Raw genomic sequence first — 20,492 nt, forward strand, 5'->3', positions numbered from 1 at the left:
CTGAGAGCTTTGTGCAGTAATATTCATACTCCCAGTGATGAGACACAGCTGTGAGCCAGTTTGTCCTACTCAGCATTCTAGACTCAGTGGTTACAATTAGAATTAGTGGCTGTATTGCATCTTGAAGAGTGAGTGAATGTTTAGCTTGAACAGATATTTTACATCAACCATATTTTTTTCTGATTAGCTATTTTATATAAGACCTTTTGCTAAACTTGGTGTAGTGAAAACACATTATTTACTGCTGGACTATAATAAAGGTCGTGTTGTTCTGTTGTGATTTCATGTAAATCTTCTTTTTTATTATTCTGGCAAGTGAAAATTAGTTAAAGATTTACAAACCAACACACAGCAAATATTTCCCTGTAATTGTACAGGCTGATGACTTTATTGCAAATTTTAATATTTCTCTGGAGGTCATGCAGGGTAGCTAGCGCTAATGCAGAGTGAACCTCAAACTGCCCACTCCTGAGGAGGTACAGAATTCCGTCATTCTGTGGATCCAAAACAGGGTCCCCCTATATCAGGCCTTGAAGGATGTAGTATTTGTTTTAGATCCCATTTGCATGGGATTCTGTGTGCGCTGGACTTGTAGGGTGACTTCTAAGGAAAGATCAGATTAACAAAACCTGAGAGTCAGGAATGTTGTGCCTGAAAACAAAAGTAGTGGAGCTTGTGAAACCTGAAGACAATGAAACATGCTCAGAAATACATAATAAATATTGTAGGCTGGATCGGTGTTGTGTTACGTGTACGAGTATCCTGTCAGTGTTACCAAGTGGTTTGTAACCTGACCCAGTTTTGCCGTGTTAATTTTGCATCCTCTCCCTGAATGTGATTCTTCCATGAGTAAATGCTGTCACCTTGACAGTGCCAACCCGAAAAGGCCTTCTGGTGAGATATCTCCTTGCTCACCTCTTCTTGCACCGAATGGGAGGCTTTACATCTTTGCCTCTTTGCTCAGCTGTGCATTGTAGAAATTAATGGCGCAGTTTACACTGACACCGTTGGTAAGGATTTGTTCCCATATAGGTTAAGGAGCTCTTGCTTTCTTACCCCAGTAGTCCAGTGGTATATTTTAGGGTGATTGCCAGTTCAAAGCTGTGGATTGGGAACTTGTGTGCAGTTTTTCTGCAGAGAATTGATGAGGAATTGTGTGATTTGATGTGGAGGAGCGACATAGGGAGGTTTGTGTGTCAGACACTTCCCCACGACTGCTTGATTTGTTTCATACTGTCAGATGGAGTGGCCCCTGCCATTGTGTTCTAGTTAGTAGTCGTTTCCTAGTCTGCTCATAAATGCTGGGTAGTTTCATGAAGTTTAAAAACATTAACAGAGGGTTCTTGCCTAGGTTTCCCCTGAACTCACGTAGCTCTCTTTAGTACTCAAATTTTCCAGCAATTACTCTGTATTTAAAAAATATAAAACGAAAACATAAAATCGTATTTTATGTGAAAAATATGCACTTTATTAAAATACTAAATATTTATTAATAGTATTAGAATTCATCTTTAAATTAGACATTTCATGAATTACTTTGCCTTGGAGCTATAAAAACTTTATTGCAGCAATAAAAAAATGTAAAGGAGGCATTTTGACTATGAAATTTCATTTCATGGTCAATTGAATTTACTATATCTCAAAGAACTAAAAATGGGGTTGTAAAATAATTATGATGTTCGTATACACTTACAGAACAATGTTCTTATCCAGCGATACCAGGATAGTCTTATTTAAACGCTGTATTAATAGTGTATTGCTAATCACTAAAGCTTCTTGAGCTGCATACAAACTTAAATTATTTTAGTAGTAACTGCGTTGAGTTTATTGCTTATCTTGTGAAGCATTAGAGAGCTTTACTGTAAGCAATATTTAATTCAGGTAAATATAGTCTTACCCTGTTGCAAAGCCTGGTAGAAGAATTTCACCTTGAAGAAATGTCATGAGATTTTAAATCAGAAATGTTGAAAAAATAAAATGGGCTCGGACAGAATTATGATTAATACTGTGTGTCTTTGGCTTTTTTCTATGTACTACCTGACATGTTCACCTATAAACTTGAATGCAGAATCGCCAGAGGCATGGTTAAAAATAGGTTATGTCAAGGTTTTCTTATGTCTCCCTTAGGGTATGGAGTTGGCTAGCTACCTCATAATGCCTCTGCAAGTATCTCACATATTTCCCCCAGGAAGACCAAAAAAAAGGAAAAGAAAAGAAGAAAAAAAAGATCATTCTCTTTTTAACATATTCTTTGTGTATTATTATATTGAAAATATCATTCATGGGGCAAGAAAGATATTTATTCTCAGCATAAATGTGACCTAGCAATTACTGAAGATTTTATTGGTGAGTTAACCATTGTTTTTACTATTAAGGTACACATATTATGAAAAGAGTGACAATTTGTCACAGTGCTGATTAACTTCATTATTATTGGCAACAAACATAATACATTTATCTTTACAGCATTTTTTAACATTTAAAAACAGGCAACAGCAACAAAAAGAGGAGATAAAACGGAGGCATTTAGATTAATTTTAATATTTTAATAATATGCAAATAAAATTCTGATGTTCAAAAAGGAGTTACTGAAAAATGGAGTATTGATGTACATTTGACTTCAAAGAATGCATGGATTTACATGATGCAAATATTATCCCTATAAATACTTGAATATAAATAAGTAGAAGTCAACAGCTATATCCTCATTAAAAATCAACCCCCAATATTTTATATTAATGCTCTGTTTTCTGTTGAGCTGCCCATAGAAAAATTATTTTAATCTGGAAACTGTGGCAATTCTATAAAACTACAAGTTGTGCTCCTGAGGGTTCCTTTTTTTAACACCTCTCTCTAATCTGCCCAGCCTGCTGAGTAGCATTGACATCAGTAGTACATCAATTTCAGAAAGTGGATTATTTTTACTAGACAGCTATTGTGACATATTGGGTCAGTCATAAATGAAAGATATTCATGCAAGCATGCAATACTTGTAATGAAGTCTCACTCTGACCTTCTGTATGATTGATTCTGTAATTTAGTTTTCTCAGGCAGTGCCTGAAATGAAATGAAATCATGTTGAACAAGTTTTGAATACCCACAGTGCACCAGGAGAAGAAAAATCTGCAGCCCCAGAGGCTTGAGGGAGAGCAGCTGAACGATTTATCTCCATGCTATTATAGCCTTTGCCAGCATTCAACATTTCTTTTTTTTTTTTTTTTTCTTATTTGGCTTAAGTACTTAATTCTGCAGGTAGCTGTAAATGGGAAAATAAAATGCTGTTCAGATTTAAAATGACAGGACAGGAGTATGTGCAGGGGACTGATAAAATATCTTGAATAGAACTGACCTTTCATGTAGCTGAAAGTTACTGGGGGATTCATCCTCATAATTACCATATAGATTATTTTTATTTCTTTCCTGCAATGAAACATTTCAGAGAGCAGTAGTGCTGATTGAATGAAAATTGAACTTGTTAACATTCTTTTCAGCTTAGCCTGTTGTACATAACAGAAGGTTAGCTTTGATGAATTTCAAAATTCTCTTTCTGATATCTAAGAAACAGACAGTAAAATAATTGTCTCTTTTCAGTCTGATTTTTTTCTTTTATTCAAAAACGTACAGATGTTACAAAACCAGACCGATAGTTTTATATATATTGCTTCCTACATTACTTATGCTGCTAGAGAAAATGTCTTTCCTACTTGATGAAGATTTGAGCCTGTTTATATTTTATAATTGTTGCAGTGCTGCCAATTGCAGTCAGGATTCAGCACAGATAAGGCTAATTCATAGTGGAATATGCTCATCTTTAATTATATTACTCCTGAGGAGTGGCACTGAGCTCAAATCAAAGACATGATGGTGACTATTGCTTTTATATAAAGAAGAGACTTTTTAAATAAACATCTCAACAATAGGGTTTTAAAGAGATGAGTTGTAAATTTGAGCTTATTAAAGGCTGCATACAATAGAAATACTATTGTTTCAGAAAAGTGGTATCTTTTACTTACAGGTCTAAATATTTTTAGTAGTTTATATTCCCAGTTTACTAATTAACTTTAATAGATTAACAGGAGATTGCAAGACCAAAAGCTAAAAAGGTTGCTTTAAAATTGGCAGAACGTACTTACCTGAGTGCCTCTCATTTATGTTTAATTTTCCTTTACAAGAAACTTATTTCTACATCTCTCTTTTAGTACCCATTCAGTAATCTCCTATCTAGAGAGAATGAAGTAGGTTTCAATTAATAAAATGTTATAGCAACATTGTTTAATGTGTTGTAGATGAACCAGTTATTTCATGGGTCATTAATGTGTTTAACGCCTGGAATGGTCTATTAAAACAAGCCCTTGTTATTGTTATGAAGTGTTTATTGTCATCTTTGATAAAAAATATACAACAAATTTCAGAAGCTTATAGTTGTTATAGGAGGAGCAAGTAGTCTTTCTAGAAAAAGAGGTTCTCTTAGAGTCTTCTTACTTCTGTTTTTTCTTTGATTGCTCTGGTGGATTCCTAAGCTCAGGCCTTAAATGAGCGGTGTTAGTCTGGTATGTATTGGCCTTTCCCAGCACAAATGGCAGTTGTTATCACCACTAGTTTTAATAATTTGTGGTACCAGGAAAAATGAATCTCAAGAAACACTCAATTAAAAGATGCTCTGGTGGCCCAGGTCAGTGACATTTGGCCCTACAGAGAACGAGCTGGACACTCTAAAATGAGATCTTTAGGACTCAACTGGCAGCTCCAACTGAGCTGAGCTGTGGCATAGGTTGGAGCTTTGCTTTTGAACTTCCAAGTCTTTACAGATTTGTTTTGTGGTTTTGTTTTTTTTTTTTTTTTTGTTTGGTTTCGTGTGTAATAAACTATTTTATTTTACACCTGATGATGTAATTGTGCATATTGTAGTTACCTTCCAGAGCACTTGTGTGCATGGCTGAAGGGGCCCTGGGGGCAGGCGGACGATGGCCGAGAGCCCTGGAGGCAGCAGTGGCTTTGGCACAGGAGCTCCATGCTCTGACTTTGACCTCATATGAAGATGGTGATGTACTAAATTATAGTGTGAATATTTTCATACTGTCAGTGACATTGTAATACTCAGTGTGGATAATAGATTTACTTTTTGGAAAGATGTGTCCTTCCCTCCTTACTTATTGGTACAGACACGATGGGCTATCCATTAATGAGCTGCTGTGGTTAGAAGGGGAAATGTATTCTGCTGTTCTTAAAAATAGGCAACTCATAGTAACTGCTAGAAAGGACCTTTCCGTAGCAAACAAAAGTGGCAGCAGTTACCAAAGACACCTGTCTGAATAGCAGGCACTGCTGCAACTAAAAATATAATAATAAAAAAATGAAGCAAGTAGGTTATTGCATTTTGAGATATAAGAGAGACTTCTACATGAAAGAAGAAAAGCACTGGCAGAACAGTCTGGGAAAAAAGCCTTTGACTATTTTATATTAAGAAGTACCTAAATCAAGACCCATCAGCTCCAGAAAATATTTTGAGGTGCCAAATGAATATGGGGAAAATGGGAAAAGCTGAGTTGGAGCAGAAGCTGAGTCTCTGATAATCCTTCGAACTGAGCTCAGAAGGAACTTGGATGTCTATGACTGTGGACACCAGCTGTGCATTAAGCCAGGGCCATGGCTTTAAGCTATTCCACCTCCTGAGTTTAAACTCTCAATCAGGTGCTGCTTTCTTAAGCCAGAGGAATGAGGCAGATGCTGCAGCTGGTCTGGATATTTTGTACCTGGCCAAAGGCTTTGTTGGGTCCAGCCACCCCTGCTCTTGTGTAATTTGAAAACTTCCTTTGAAATTCCTGCCATTCTCTGCTGTTACCACCCATGTTTCCCTTTGGACAGCTTATCCAATAATCAGCTTCCACTTCTCAAGTGATGAAGAAATGCTAAGTCTCTTTAGAGTTTTAAATTATTCTTTGTTGTCAGGTAGCTGGAAGAAAAACATACCTGGATCTGGTAATACAAAACATAATGAGACCTACTTTTCTGATTTGCTTTAGAAACCGAACAACAAGCAAACAAAGAAACTGCATAGAAAAGAAAAATCCCCCCAAAACACAAAGAAAATGTACCCCTGAACATAACTACCAACACTTGCAGCAATTTTTAAACATAAAAATGCCGTGTAGCCCCCGAGTCTGTCCCCCTGCAATTCCTTGCACAATTCTTGTTACCTTTGATAATATTTGTTAGTTGTCGTGCTCCCTTGCAGTCTCTCCCCACGTTACTGCATAACAAGGAGCTTTGAAGTCTGCCTTTGATTTGAGAGCTGAAGCACCTGAAGTTGCAGAGGTTGTAACAAAACTGCTAACAGCGTTTATCTGACATAATTTATCTGACTTAATTTCAACTATCCAGGATTTGTTTGCAATGTGTCTTCACTGTTTGCATACAGCAGACCTAAGCTTGTACTGCTAATTTGGAGAGAAGCTCCTCATGCCAAGAGACTCATCAGATCAGAGCCCAGATCTGTGATCTGAGTCACACATGTATTGTGATCATGCTGTTGGGTACGTTGTCCAAAAGGAGTGTGATTCAATATGCTTTAAAGTATGGTAGATACTCGGGAAGAAAAGAGTGGAGAATCTGTTCTTAAATGCCTCTACAAAATGGTGCAAAGATTAAACTATAAAGAAGTTATCAGTTAGGTCGGTAGCAGCCTCTGTGGATGGTGGAGGGCTATCACCAGCCTGCTCTGTAGCCTCATGTTGTAGAGGTCCTCTGAGGTCACAAATAGGATGCTTGATTTTGGGGGTACTTGTCTTGCACAACCCACAGAACAGACCCCAGCAACCATCAAATTAATACCTGAGCATGCACGATGGCAAAAGCACATCTACTCTCCCTTTCTGTGCTAATGAGGGAGTGAAAGTCAGTCCCACCTTTGCTTTCCATGCAAATAAGGGACTGTAAAAAGTGACTCAGGGAGTGAACAGAGTGGGACCCACCACCACAGAGCCCTGGGCAATGAAGGACTAATTGGACAGTGGTAACTATTTCCACTTGCGCTGTCTCTCTCACTTCCCCTGTACAATTGATTTTGCAAAATAAAGTTGGCATCTGGCCTAATTTGCACCTTAATTTGGGCAGAGGACTTTATTTAATATCTATGGAATCTGAGCAGGTGTCAGCTGTTTGCTGGGAAGGGAGGACTGTGCTGCGCTGGGGAGGAACAGCAGCCATTCAAGGGGGCCCTGCAAGCCTGGTTTCAGACCACACCACAAAGAAAAGGAAGAGGCAGTAAATCAGAAAGATTCCAACAAAACATGTTAAATTATCCTGGAGATTGCAGCTGTATGAGGGCATTCTGTCACGTAGAAGGAAGTTAGTATCTAGAGACACCTGAGGGTGCCAGAACGAAAGACATTGCTCAGTTTTGAGGAACCAGTCAATGGCTCCTCATGTTTGTTGGGTTTGGTTTTTTTTTTTTTTTTTTTTTTTTTTTTTTTTTTTTTTTTTTTTTTTTTTTTTTTTTTTTTTTTTTTTTTTTTTTGGTTTGTTTTTTTTTTTTTTCGTGTCCCTTCTGAGGCTTATGTGTGAACAGAAGAGAGTAGTACAACTGGATGAGCCTAAGGACCAAGAAATTGCATATTCTTCATGTTCTTTAGGTAGCAGAATGTGTGTGAGCCTTCTGTCACCAACCCATCCCTTAGATCTGCAGACATTTTTATTTTTTTTATTAGGAACTGACATGTATTGTTTGTTGTAGATTGTATTTGGGCATCAAATTAGGTAAGGTTTACTTTTCTGCAGAGACATGAAGTAGAACATTGGAGTTTTCTCATTGCCAGTGAAAAGAAGCTGCTGCTTGAAGGATCTTCTGATAACCACATTTTGACAGATCTATTAGTGATGGCGGTATCTGTGGAGGGGAGAGGAAGGACAGTTCTTCAGTGGTGGCAGTATCAAGTGCAACTGTTTTTTTATTAAGTAAGGATTTAATCTCTGACAGAGAAAAGCATCCTGTTAGTTTGATTTGTTTTGATTGGCAGTGAATTCCAATCCTGTAAAAATTTAGATTAATGGATTCTTTTATCTATACTTTGCTTGTGGAGAGAAAGAGTATTTAGGATTTCTTCTAGAGATATGCTGACTTGCCTAAAAGTAAAGGGAGTAATTTATAGTCAGGGACAACAGAGGATTTCACTCTTTACATCACAGTGCATTCACTTCAACTTAAATATATCCTTTAAAATATTACATCAGCTTATGTTACATTGACAGTAATGAATTCCTCAAGCAATAGAATATATAATGGCTTAAGTCAACTTCTGAAACCAGGGCATAGTGAGCAAAACCATAAATGTTGGGGTTTGCTTAGTTATTGCTTAGTTATTTTGGTTGGCAGATTCTCACTTCCCTTAAACTGGCTCATGCAGTGTAGGGTCAGATCCCAGCCCTACATCCTCCTGTAGGAATATCCATGGGCTCAGTCCTGATGTAGCTAGAATCTTGCTGGAGGTGTTGCCTGTCTAAATGATGGAAGGCTGTAAACATTGATTTTAGTGAAGGCTTCAATATTGCTCACAATGTTCTAAAACGTAATTTCCTAGTTATATTTTTAATTATCTTGTTGAATGTTCCCAGAGATTAAAATTATATCAGGGTAGAAGTTCAGGATAAAACTACAGTATGTGAATGATTCTTAAAATACAGGGTAGTTAAGTGGAAATTAGGGCATCTCTCAATGTAATGGCTGGATGCATTTATCTGTCAAAATAAATACTAACTGTTTACAAGGTTTGCTAAGTACTGGATGCTTAATGAGTTGCTAACAGAAGAATGAACTTATCTTTTATTACCATAATTTTTTCCTTTAGTACTCAATAGTATGTTGAAACACACCTTTGATAATACTGTACAAAGTATGGGAGTTTTACACATTCCTTTTTTTAAAATCTCTTTGCTCTGTTTTTTGCTTTACAATGTCTGTTGATGAATGGATATTTTATCAATTTTCGAGAAGTTATTCTTTTCCAAATCAAAGTAAAATAAGCTATTTATTTGTTATATGCCAGAGACAGGTGTCCTCTCGAATAAATGTGACTTCTCTGGCATGATGGTCTAAATAAATTAGAACAGTTGAAAGTAGGATAGTTTGGTGTACAGATATCCTTATGGTTCCTTTGATGAGGCCTTCTATGCTCCAAGTGCTGAATGTCTTTATAAAGTGGGCCAGAGTGGTGAGAGCTGTGCAAGAGAGTGTGCCTAGATACAGTTACCATAATGTTGTTTTGAGAAGGGGAAAATATTTTGGACCATATTTTGCCTTTTTTTTTTTTTTTTTTTTTTTAAACCATGTATATAATTAGAATCATAGAATTGTAAAATGGTTTGAGTTGGAAGGCACCTTAAGGCTCATCTAGTTCCAATCCTCCCTGCCATGGGCAGGAAACCTTTCCCTAGACCAGTCCCTATCCAGACTGGTCTTGAGCTTTTCCGGGCAACCTGTTCCAGAGCCTCACAATGCTCACAATAAATAACTTCTTCCTAATATCTAATCCAACTCTACTCACTTTCAGTTTGGAGTCATTACCCCTTGCCCTGTAGCTGAAGAGACCAGAGGAGTAGAGGCTGGTTCTGAAGTTCCCCTCAATAAAATGTCTCTATACCTTATTTTTTTTGGTAGCACTCATAAGATGACAACAGAAAGATCTGAGTCAAAGTCATTCCAGTCTGCAGGGGAATTATTTCTCTTTGGTTTTTGGTTTCACACGTTATGTCCTTGTTTGATTGTCATGCTGAGTAAACCAGTGGTTGAGCTTTTGCCTGACTTGTGTTAAGATCATCAGGTTTTGCGTAACTTCAATCTAAGACTGTAAAGCAGATCAGGCTTAATCAAAACTTGATACTGTCTACTTGAGAAATTCATGAATTTTTGTCAGAACTAATCTGTCTTTTTTGCTTAATGTTACAAAAAATCCTGAATGCTCTTAATACTCGTGTATCACTTTTACTTCTGGTTAAGTTTATGTAAAAGAGATTGTGATAGTCTCTAAAATTCTCCCAGGATTCTCAGTGGATTAATTTTGTAGACATGAGTTTTAAAATTTCATATAGTAATATAATTAAGATGTCATGTGGATGCTTCAGTGCACTTGCATTTCCATGCATACTTCTGACATGGGATGATTTTTGTTGTTAAACATTTCTTTGATAAACATTTTTGCTCATAATTAAATGCCACTGATCCTTTTGGTTTGTTAGTGGTTTTTGGTAGTATCAGGGAAAAAATAGGATTTAAGATAATTGATGGAAATTTTGTTTTCTTGATAATAGGTCCCTCCTTAGAAGATTTTTGTTTGCTCAGGAGCTATATAAAAATATGTGTTGCTATCCACTGTCTTCTTGCTGCCTTCTTGCTATTTGCCAAACCACTGTACAAACAGAAGAAACGGTTTATACTTCCTTGTCTGAAAGCTCTTCCATGGGTATCATAGGTTGTTGAGGCCCACAACACTGTACCCCAAAGATGAAATTCTCATTCCTTTCTTTTTTTGTTGTTATTGTTTTTGGGTTTTTTTTAAGTGCAGAAAATACATTGTTGTTTTCATATGCCCATATAATGTAATTTATAAGGGATTGGAAATTATAAGAAACATTTTCTTTTATATAATATGTCTTATCAGTTTGATGCTAAATAGAGTTAAAAAAATTTTGTTGCCTCTTCTAGCTTTTACTGAAGTTTTTAAGATTAAAAAATGGCTGAAGAAATTAGGAAAAAAGAGAGAAAAGAAACACTGAAATTAAGTGGATGTAAAAAACCCACAGAAGCATCAAATAGTGTCAGAAAAAGGGACAGTTAAGAATTCATGGGCTTGTGTATAAAATTAGATTCTGGGTCAGTGCAAGTCAAGAGAATTTAGACTCAGTAAAATCATAGATGCAACCAAAATGACAAGACTTGGAGTAAATGGTTTGTAACCCATGTCATCACATTTTGCTGCCTCGATGTAGAGGCCAGAAAGGCCTGTATTGTGTAGCAATAGAAGGAGAACAAAAGCCAGCCTTGTAGGGTAGAACACCTCCAGGGAAGTACTGTCTGCACAATAGTGAAGAAAGTTAATTTTTACGAGAGGAGGTTATTCTGATGATCTTCAGCTTTGCTGAAAAAACAGCAGAATTACTGCAATAAACTCATGTCTGTAAAATAAAATTATCGGAATAATGGGCAGAGAGTGATATCATTTTACAAAAGACCTTGAATAACTTCCAGATGCCACTGCCAATACAAGTCACAATCAAAATGACCTGTAGTTAACGGTAGTAAATTTTCACAGAAAGGTGCCCTGAAGCAAATGTGTATTTCAGCCAATAAGTCTGATGTTTTGATCTATCTATATCAAGTACTCCACTTTTGGCACACACACTCATCTCCAAGGAACTACAGTCCTTCACTGAAAATATTAAAAGAATTCAAGAAGTAGGAAAAGCAGTGTGGTGTGGTATGGCATGGACTATGAGCCAAGCTGGCAATGGCTTGGAAAGCATGGGGAAAATGAGCATGAGTCCTAGTGCCTAGGATTAGGATCATGAGTTTGTGAGGTTAACTTTATCTGTACTGGATCCAGGTGCAACACTACGTGTACTTTTATGCTACGGAAGGGGTTTTTTTTCTGCATAGGCTTCAGCGGAAAGACACGTGAATGTCAAATTCAGAATTAATACGATTTATTACTGTAGGGGGGCAGTGTGCTGCAGCACTAGGATGTAAAGATGGATGAGGCAGGGTGTGCACCTTCTCTAACTCATGTATGGCCTTACATTGCCATGCTTGTTCCAGGCAAGGAAAGGCTTCCAGGAGCACAGAACCACTGCCTCTGTTGAGGGCAGAATTGTAAAAGGAGGAAAGTCACTGGAGTTAAACTTACCTCCATGCTGACACAGATTTTTCAAAACTGGTTTGGGCTTATCCATACTTAATAAGAGAGCACCAGGAAGGTCAGACTCTGTTGTGGAAGTCCGGTGGGCTGTACACCAGGCTCCCACAATTGCTGTTTTGTTCTGTGTCATTTCATTAAGAAGCATTGCACCTGCTACTAATTGCAGTGTAGGTTATTAATAATGAAAGAGTTTTCAAAATCTAATTTATTTCTCATGTTTCTGGCTGTTCAAACAATGACTATGGATTAATCAGGTTGCTGAATCAATTTGTGAGCTATTTATTCTCTTATTAACTTATAAAAAAAACAACTTCTTTTCTGTTTAAATGTTCCTTCATTGTGTGTTGATCTGTGTATGGTTAAAAAAAAAAAAAAAAGGAGTTTGTCATAGGAAGATTCCAGCTGACTTTACCTTCAGGGTCTTGCTTCCTTTTCTTTACAAACGTGGTAAATGCTGCACAGATGTAGGAGACGCAGTTTGTGCCCCCAAGAAACAGTAGAAACCAAACCATGCAAGCACTTGTGTTTCTGAGACATGAAGTACAAGAAAAATAAAGGAGGTGATTTGTACATTGCTTGCTGCTTCCTCACATGTTTGATTGTTGGATTAAAGATAAAACTGTGTGGTTCCATGTGGTGCTTGCAAACAAGAATCTTCAGGAGTGTTTAGGATTACTGGGCCGGTTCTCCAGTGTGCTGCAGTGTCTGCACTCCAGACCTGGCAGGGCAGTGTTCTGTGTTCAAAACAGCTTTAAAATCCCAGTCAGACAGGATTGTTTTATACCTGCTACTACTGTTACTTGTAAGAGCTACGAATAATTGAATGTCAGTAAAGAAAGATGCTTTTCTCTCTATATGTATCCCCTCACCCCGCCCTGGTTTTGTTTGTTTCTGCATTTGACAGCAGTTTGTGTCTCCTCAGTTGCAATGTTTTCCCTGAATCGTCAGTCAGTCTGTTTCCCTATTGATACCTTATGAGGGTATTTCTTACTGCATCAAGAGAAGAAATGTTTTAAAAATAGGGAGATTCTTCTTCCACAAACAAACAAAAACCATAAAAACCCCAACACCACAATTGGGGGGAAAGGGAATTTTGGGGCAGTTGTGGTAACTGTTGTTGCATTTAATTTATTCAAAATGCATTTAATTCATTAAAAATAAAGGAAGCAAACTGCACTTTGACCGTGTTGGTTCTGTAAGGCTGTGAAAATAACTTTACTCAATACTGCTGTATAGTAACTGCTAATGACTTAATAACATTTCAATCTCTTTTAGGATCAGAGTCACACACAAGTTTCCCAGTACCGCCAGGATCACTCTCTGATTATGAGATCTATTGTCCATATGACTGATGCTGCTCATTCCGGGATTATGCCTCCGTCTCAGCTCACCACCATTAACCAGTCTCAGCTAAGTGCACAGCTGGGGCTAAATTTAGGAGGCACTAATTTGCCACACACTTCTCCCTCCCCTCCTGCAAGTAAATCAGCCACTCCTTCCCCATCCAGCTCTATCAATGAAGAAGATGCAGATGAATCAAATAGAGTAAGTTATTCCATGTGCTGTAGTGAGCAAGTTTCACACTTCTGTGTGCTGTATTTTCATGGATGTGGTGGTATCAGCTCAGCTGCAATGCACTCATAAAGTACAAATGTCACAGTATAGTGAAATATGATTAACTTGCTGGTCAGCTTCTTTACTTAGTAAGTTTTCATACTACCTCCATAATAATAAACCTAAGAATAGACTTATACACACTCACACACACGTATGTATATATATATTTGATCTAATTCGCTTCAGGTTTTCAGATCTGGTGAATTTCTTCACTTGTCAACTTTGGACAGTTTTGTCATTTTGGTATTCTCTCGAGTCATGTAAAACATAGATGCTTTTAGACAGAAATAAAAAAAGCTTTCTTCTAACTGAAAGTTTAGTTAAGTTACACTTTGCTTTAAATAAATTTGTTATAAAAGGAAAATTTTATCAACAAATGAAGTACAAATGTTGTTATAGCAGTTGCTGTAACCCTGAATGTGCTGCTGGTGAGCTCCTTGTCCCAGAGGGGAAAGGGGGCTGTTGGTGCTGGGCCAGTGCCTGGCCATAGCACGGGGCCTCCAGCACCAGGGTATGGCGGGGACACAGCCAGTGCTCACTGCAGGGGCATAAACACTGCCAAGTTGCTTCTGCATTTTGCCTGAAAGGTAGGGGTTTTTTTAATCCCTGACCCATGCCTAAGTTGATAGTCTAAGTCTTGGAACTGGGAGATGCCTCCAAGCTCTTGTTTTTGGAGTCTCTGCTGCTGCAATTACATTTTAATGGAAAAACGTAGATGGCCTATTCAAAATTTACTATAATTTAAGCAGTATTTTTAAAATACAAATTAGCATTGGGGTGTACTTTTTCAGGCCAAGTTCATAGGATTTGAGTCTCTGAGCCATACTTAAAATGAGTAGTAAATATTCATGCATTTAGTTCTAGTAGATCCAGTGAGATTAGGCTGGGACTAAGAACTATTTGGTAAGAGAGTGGCTTGCACAACAGGACTCTTGCAAGTTGCATACATAGTAGCTTTCTCTGTATATTATTAAGGCTGACTGTCAGTAATTTTTTGTAATAATCTGGCTTAATGCATATATTGACTGTTATTGTTCTTACTGATTCTTAGGCTACTGGAGAAAAAAGAGCTGCCCCGGATTCTGGCAAAAAGCCCAAGACTCCAAAGAAGAAGAAAAAGAAAGACCCCAATGAGCCACAAAAGCCAGTGTCAGCATATGCCCTTTTCTTCAGGGATACACAAGCTGCAATTAAAGGGCAGAACCCGAATGCTACATTTGGAGATGTTTCCAAAATAGTGGCATCTATGTGGGACAGTTTAGGAGAAGAACAAAAACAGGTAAGAAATTGATTCAGGGTTGTCTCACAGGAAGGAATATTGCAATCCTTGTAAAAAATCCTCTTACCTCTACTCTGAGTAAACTGTGCTGCTTTCCCCTCTGTAGAGCTACACTGATTTTTGAACTTCCTGAAGACCTGGCATCTAGAAATTATTTTTTGTAAGAGTCAATAGGTAGTGTTAAGTGACTTTATTTGTCTTTAAATTTTAGAGAGCAGTTTGTATAAGAGCTTAGGTGATAGTGTCCTAGACTCCTCTTAAAACCATCTTTTGATGATTCCTATTTCAAAGCTCCTGTTTTCTATTAACAAGTTAGAAAAGAAGGTACAGCATATTTACCATTTTCCTTTGATCTGCCTTATGAATTTGTTACAAAGCGTGTTGATTTCCAACCTTTGAAGCCAATCCTCTGTGTCTCATTACAATGTTGTGTGTGAAATGCTATCTCCAACTCAAACTTGGTACAGAATGATGAGTTCTGTACTTCCTTGAGAGTTATTCTTCTTCTTATACACGTGTAACTTCTGCACACAGATTGAAGGAGTTTAAAAAAAGATAATCTTTGTTGGCCTGTTGATATTCCATTCAGCTCCCAGTAACAGTTAATAAAAGCTTCAGTGGAAGAGTAGCTTCCCAAATAGGATACCTTTTGGCAAGAGATGAATGGTACTTGTTTCTGAAATACATTTGGAAACTTGTGGTATGATCTAGCAGATGTCCTTAAACATCATTTAAAGGTGGACTTTAAAGTTATTGGTGATTGAAAATACAGATTTATTCATTTTTGCCTAACTGTTCTTGTTTAACTCAGTATGATTCTCTCATGCTGGGCATGGGGCAAGTCCAAGCTCATTGAACACCTTTTTATAAAGCTATACAGATTTTTTTATGTGTAGGTCAGATATTTGTTTGGGAAAAAAATGCATAGACATTGTATACTACTGCTGATGCATTTTGTCATCTGAAATACTCAGTGTACTAATATCCCTTTTACTTAGTGTCATTAAAATACCATTTTCTAGGGAGGTAAAGTGTGCATAGCTAGTCTTGTAAAACAGTTGACTGCTCAGACTGATATCAAACATCAGCCTTTTGTTATTCATGATAATTGACATAAATTGTAGTGCAGGTCCAGCAAGTAGAGCTGAAATCTTTTTGCCATCTGCAAGAATATTTAGAATTTTCAAGGAAGAAAAAGCACATCTAACAGTAGAATGTTTTCAGGGGTTTTGGTCTGTGTGTTTTTGTTTCTTTGCAAGTGATTTTGAGAGCATTCTGGCAAAAACATCTTATTAGATGAAGTTGATAATATTGTGGTCTGTTTTTAATAGGTATATAAAAGAAAAACTGAAGCTGCCAAAAAAGAATACCTAAAGGCACTTGCTGCCTATAGAGCAAGCCTTGTTTCTAAGGTAAGCCTAATAATGCCCTCAGTGTAATGCAAGTGAGATTTTGGCAATGCTGTTTAAATATCTGGGGGGGGGAGATGATATGCAAAATGAAAGTAGCATCCTAGGGTTCCTGTAATACAGCTCTACAAAATGTACTGCTGCTGCTTGAACCCTGCTTAGTCTCTGCAAAAATAATTTCATCTCTCTGCTTGCATAATAACAGTTACCAAAAAAATACCTTTGTAAATGCACATCTTCCTTGAGCTATGGAGGCAAAGTAATGCACTTCACTACAAAAGTAAAATTCAGTCATGAAAAATATACTGACCTTTTTACATTAACGTTTGCAAGCTATTTGCAGAGGTTTGTTTTTCCTCAAGTGCTGCTTCTCAAAAGACAGGCTTGCTTTGCGTGGAGCTGGAGGTCAGTTGTTGTGTGACAAATTAAGCATTTCTTGCAGGTGAGGGGTAAAAAATGCGTGGTGGCTCTGAATTTGGAGGGTACTTACAAACAGACTGGCACTGAGCCACATGGAGTATTTTAGTGGATCCTGAGTTAAAATAAAACTTGTGAAGAAAACAAAGCTCTGCTGTCTTATTTGAGAATTTACCTTTCTAGCTGGCAGCACTATGTGGGCTGTAGATCTGTTGTATCTGAATATTGTAAATGGAAATATTCTAAAATACAGGTAAAGCATTACCAAAGTGGTTATTTCTCTAATAATATTTCATGAAGATTAATTTCAAAAATATATTCAATGAGAAGAAAGCAACAGAGGGTGATGATGTCTAACTCCTGAGAATATTTATTTGAATGTGCAACTGCAGAACATTAGTAAATCATACAGAAAGTTGCTGTGTATTTTAATTAATGATTGAACGTACAACAGCAGAAATTACATATGTGTGTTTTTGGAAGCTGAAAGATTTCTTCTCCTTGTGTTAAGAAGCTGTGTTTTTCTGTTCCCTCTGGGACTTAGATAATATTCTAAAAGCATTTCGTATTACAATGCTGAGTACATTGGCAGTAGGAATTCTAAATATCCTTGAGGGATTTTATTTTCCCAGTCCTAAGTTGTGCCATTTCTAACTCAGCAACAAAATGTATGAAGCATCTGTGACTTTCTGGTGTTGAAAGGGCACAAGTTTGTTTTTTTGTCCAAGTAAGAACTGGAGGTACCATATAGAAAAACAGATAAAGAGGTGAGGTAATGGATTGGTGGATCAGTGATTGTTTTCAGGCTGTATATTGATCTTTTCTGACAGAAAACAAAACATGATGAAGTTTCCCAGAGAAGCTGTTACTTTTATTTGCATATAAACAGTAACAATGGGGTTTTTTTCTGTTGAAAAGACAATTATTTTCTTTTCCAAACACAGGCTGCTGCAGAATCTGCTGAGGCCCAGACAATTCGTTCTGTTCAGCAAACGCTGGCATCCACAAATTTGTCTTCCTCTCTTATTCTGAATACTTCTCTTTCTCAACACGCAACGGTATCTGTATCTCCTCAAACTCTTCAACAGCCCCTTCCCAGAGCGATTGCTCCAAAACCCTTGACCATGAGACTGCCAATGAACCAGATTGTAGCTTCTGTTACGGTTGCACCAAACATGCCAACAAACATTGCAGCTCCACTGATGAGCTCTATGGGAACAAATATGGTGGCAACGCCGTCTTCGTCTCAAGTCAGTCCCTCGATGCAAAGCCAGCAGCAGCATTTACAGCAGCTCCAGCAGCAACAGATGCAGCACATGCAGCAGCAGCAACTACATCAGCATCAAATGCATCAGCAAATACAACAGCAAATGCAGCAGCAGCATTTTCAGCACCACATGCAGCAACATTTGCAGCAGCAGCAGCAGCATCTTCAGCAGCAGATCAATCAACAGCAAATGCAACAGCAGCTGCAGCACATACAGCTTCAGCAAATGCAGCAGCAGCAAATGCAGCAGCAGCAAATGCAGCATATGCAACACCAGTCGCAGCCTTCTCCTCAGCAGCATTCTCCCGGAGCCTCGCAGATCACGTCTCCCATCCCGGCCATTGGGAGCCCTCAGCCAGCACCTCAGCAGCACCAGTCGCAAATACAATCTCAGACACAGACTCAAGTATTATCGCAGGTCAGTATTTTCTGAAGATAAGTGGTCTTGCAACATGGCTTTGTGTTGATGGAGGGGGTAGGGGTAAACCATATTTGGCTGAAAACTGTAAATTGTTGATGGTAGTTATGCAGGGATGCATAACAGATCAAATGATCCTCTAAACTGTCTATTAGATAGGCAATAAAGAACTACAATGTAGCTGTGTATCATCTTTTAGCTGACTATAAATCATTTTGTTTAAAAAAGAAAAGCTGTTTTTCATGTGATGCCTTTTTAATTTATTTAAGCTTTACCTACAATATGTGAATCAACTGGCCTAATAAATACCTGGACCTTATGACTGCAAAATGGCCTTTCAGAGTTATATGCTATAACCCTTGTTTCTCTAAAAGTGAATAATGCACTTCAAGGCAGTATGAACTCATGAAGCCCTTAAAGCACAGTTGTAACTACCTGTAAAATGATGATTGGATTTCATACAATCGTACTTGTATGACATGAGTTAGTTGATGGCATTTTTTGTCATGAAAAAATAGAGTAAATCACAGATTTTTGCCAAAGCTCTTACTTTTTTTTCTCTCCTAAATGTCTTCAGAAAAACAGATGCAAGTAAGTGGACTTAAATGTTTGACCCAACCTTTCACTTCATTTCTCCAAATAAACCTGCCATAGTTTGTAAGAAAATATATATTGACATTTACCCTCTTACGTTAATTGAATTACAGAACAAATGTGAATATTATATTCTGTGTCGAAGTGATGAGTTTCAGATTTAATACACTGTATTTTTAAAAGGGAAATGCACTTAAATAGAACTGTTATTACAGAAAGCTAAGACAAGAAATGCAAGAGTTATTAATACGCTGTAAAACCAGTAGAATATTTAAAAGAAACTCCACAACCGAATAATCAATGTAAATATTTTCTTTAAAAGTTGTAAGTTTTCATATCATGTGTTGTAAAGTTTTCATAAATGAGGCTTTAATGTAAACACTGGTAACATGATTTATTAATTGCTACATTGCTTATTGTGTTTTTATGCTGTTTTATACTTTTTTATGAGTTATGATAGCAGCAATTAAGTTGTTTGTATTTTGCTTATCTAAAATAAATGCTTTTATCTTGCTATAGAATAAACACATTTCAGTAAAACTGATGAGCCGTAAGTCTTTGATGGAAAAACCAGAAATATTTCCTTCTGCAATCGTTTTCTTGGACATGTTTTTAACTGCTTTGGGTTTTTATCAGGCATACTGAGTAAACAGGTACTGATCGGAGCAGAGCGAGCAATCGGCTCTTGTATCCACCAGGATGCACCGCTGGAGTCCCAGGCACCTTCTCTGGAGTATCTTCAACTTCAGAAGGAGAAAGCAGGTGGTGGAGTCACAAAGCAGTCATGGTGCCTTCCTGAGGTTGATCTGCAGGAGCAGGGTAGTGGACCTGTCTCTCAGCAATAGTTCAGAGGTGCACAAATTGTGGTTTTCTCTGGGAGTTTCAGATGTGAACGCAGCTACTGCTGTGGGCTTCCCTCTGTAAACCTCCAGCTCTTTGAAACTCGGGCTGCTCCTGAACTCTCTGACTTTTATTTTCTCATAGAACAAGAACATGATGGAGGCAGGGTTGGAGAGAGCAGGTGTTTTGTATGAAGGGTTTGGAGACATTCACATCTAGTGTGTTATTAGTGCTGTTCATATATTTTTGCTCTGAACAGAAGAGTTTCTTTGTTTTCTTCTTTCTCTTCTTTGCCTGCAGTATCTGTGCTGTGAGTGCAGTCTGACCACTATCCCCAGTTGTCTGGCATGATTAATTACAGCATCTGTCCTGTCAGAAGCTATAATGAAGAGGTCTTGATAAAAATTGCAAATTACCATTGGCAACAATCTTAAACTGCTTATGATAAAATGAAAATTAAAAACAGCAAGTGTCAAACCTGAGCAGAATCCTAAACCTGTTTGAGGTATGGCTACCATGCTCAGACCACAACCCAAAAATTATGGAATACAGATCCCCAAAAAGTTGCAGCCAGACTTGAGGGAAGAGGTACTATAATCATGTGAGTTTATTCATAAAGAATTGAGCTTTCAATATTTCATCATCCTCAGGTACTCTGTTTATTATGTACAAATATTGAACAGCAAGAGATTCTAATTATAAATTTATAGATTTCTTGGAGCAGAAAAAAATCATGTATAAATTG

The 20,492-nt window shown here is 37.5% G+C and overlaps 1 protein-coding gene across 7 annotated transcripts in view; it reads left to right on the forward strand.

Moving 5' to 3' along the window:
* TOX3 (TOX high mobility group box family member 3) overlaps positions 1-19,447 on the forward strand; it is a 79,119-nt gene extending 59,672 nt beyond the window's left edge. For all 7 annotated transcript variants that reach the window (XM_027879011.1, XM_027879012.1, XM_027879013.1 and 4 more), the window contains 4 exons: positions 13,182-13,451; positions 14,575-14,802; positions 16,134-16,214; positions 17,573-19,447. In XM_027879011.1, coding sequence (XP_027734812.1) covers positions 13,182-13,451; positions 14,575-14,802; positions 16,134-16,214; positions 17,573-18,328 — 1,335 coding nt within the window. In that variant the 3' untranslated portion in view covers positions 18,329-19,447. The remainder of the gene's footprint in view (positions 1-13,181; positions 13,452-14,574; positions 14,803-16,133; positions 16,215-17,572) is intronic.
* Positions 19,448-20,492: the final 1,045 nt, after the last annotated feature.

Source organism: Empidonax traillii, unplaced genomic scaffold (genome assembly GCF_003031625.1).
Source record: "Empidonax traillii isolate 1590-97213 ecotype Southwest subspecies unplaced genomic scaffold, ASM303162v1 scaffold49:size1601597, whole genome shotgun sequence".
Taxonomy (NCBI): Eukaryota; Metazoa; Chordata; class Aves; order Passeriformes; family Tyrannidae; genus Empidonax; species Empidonax traillii.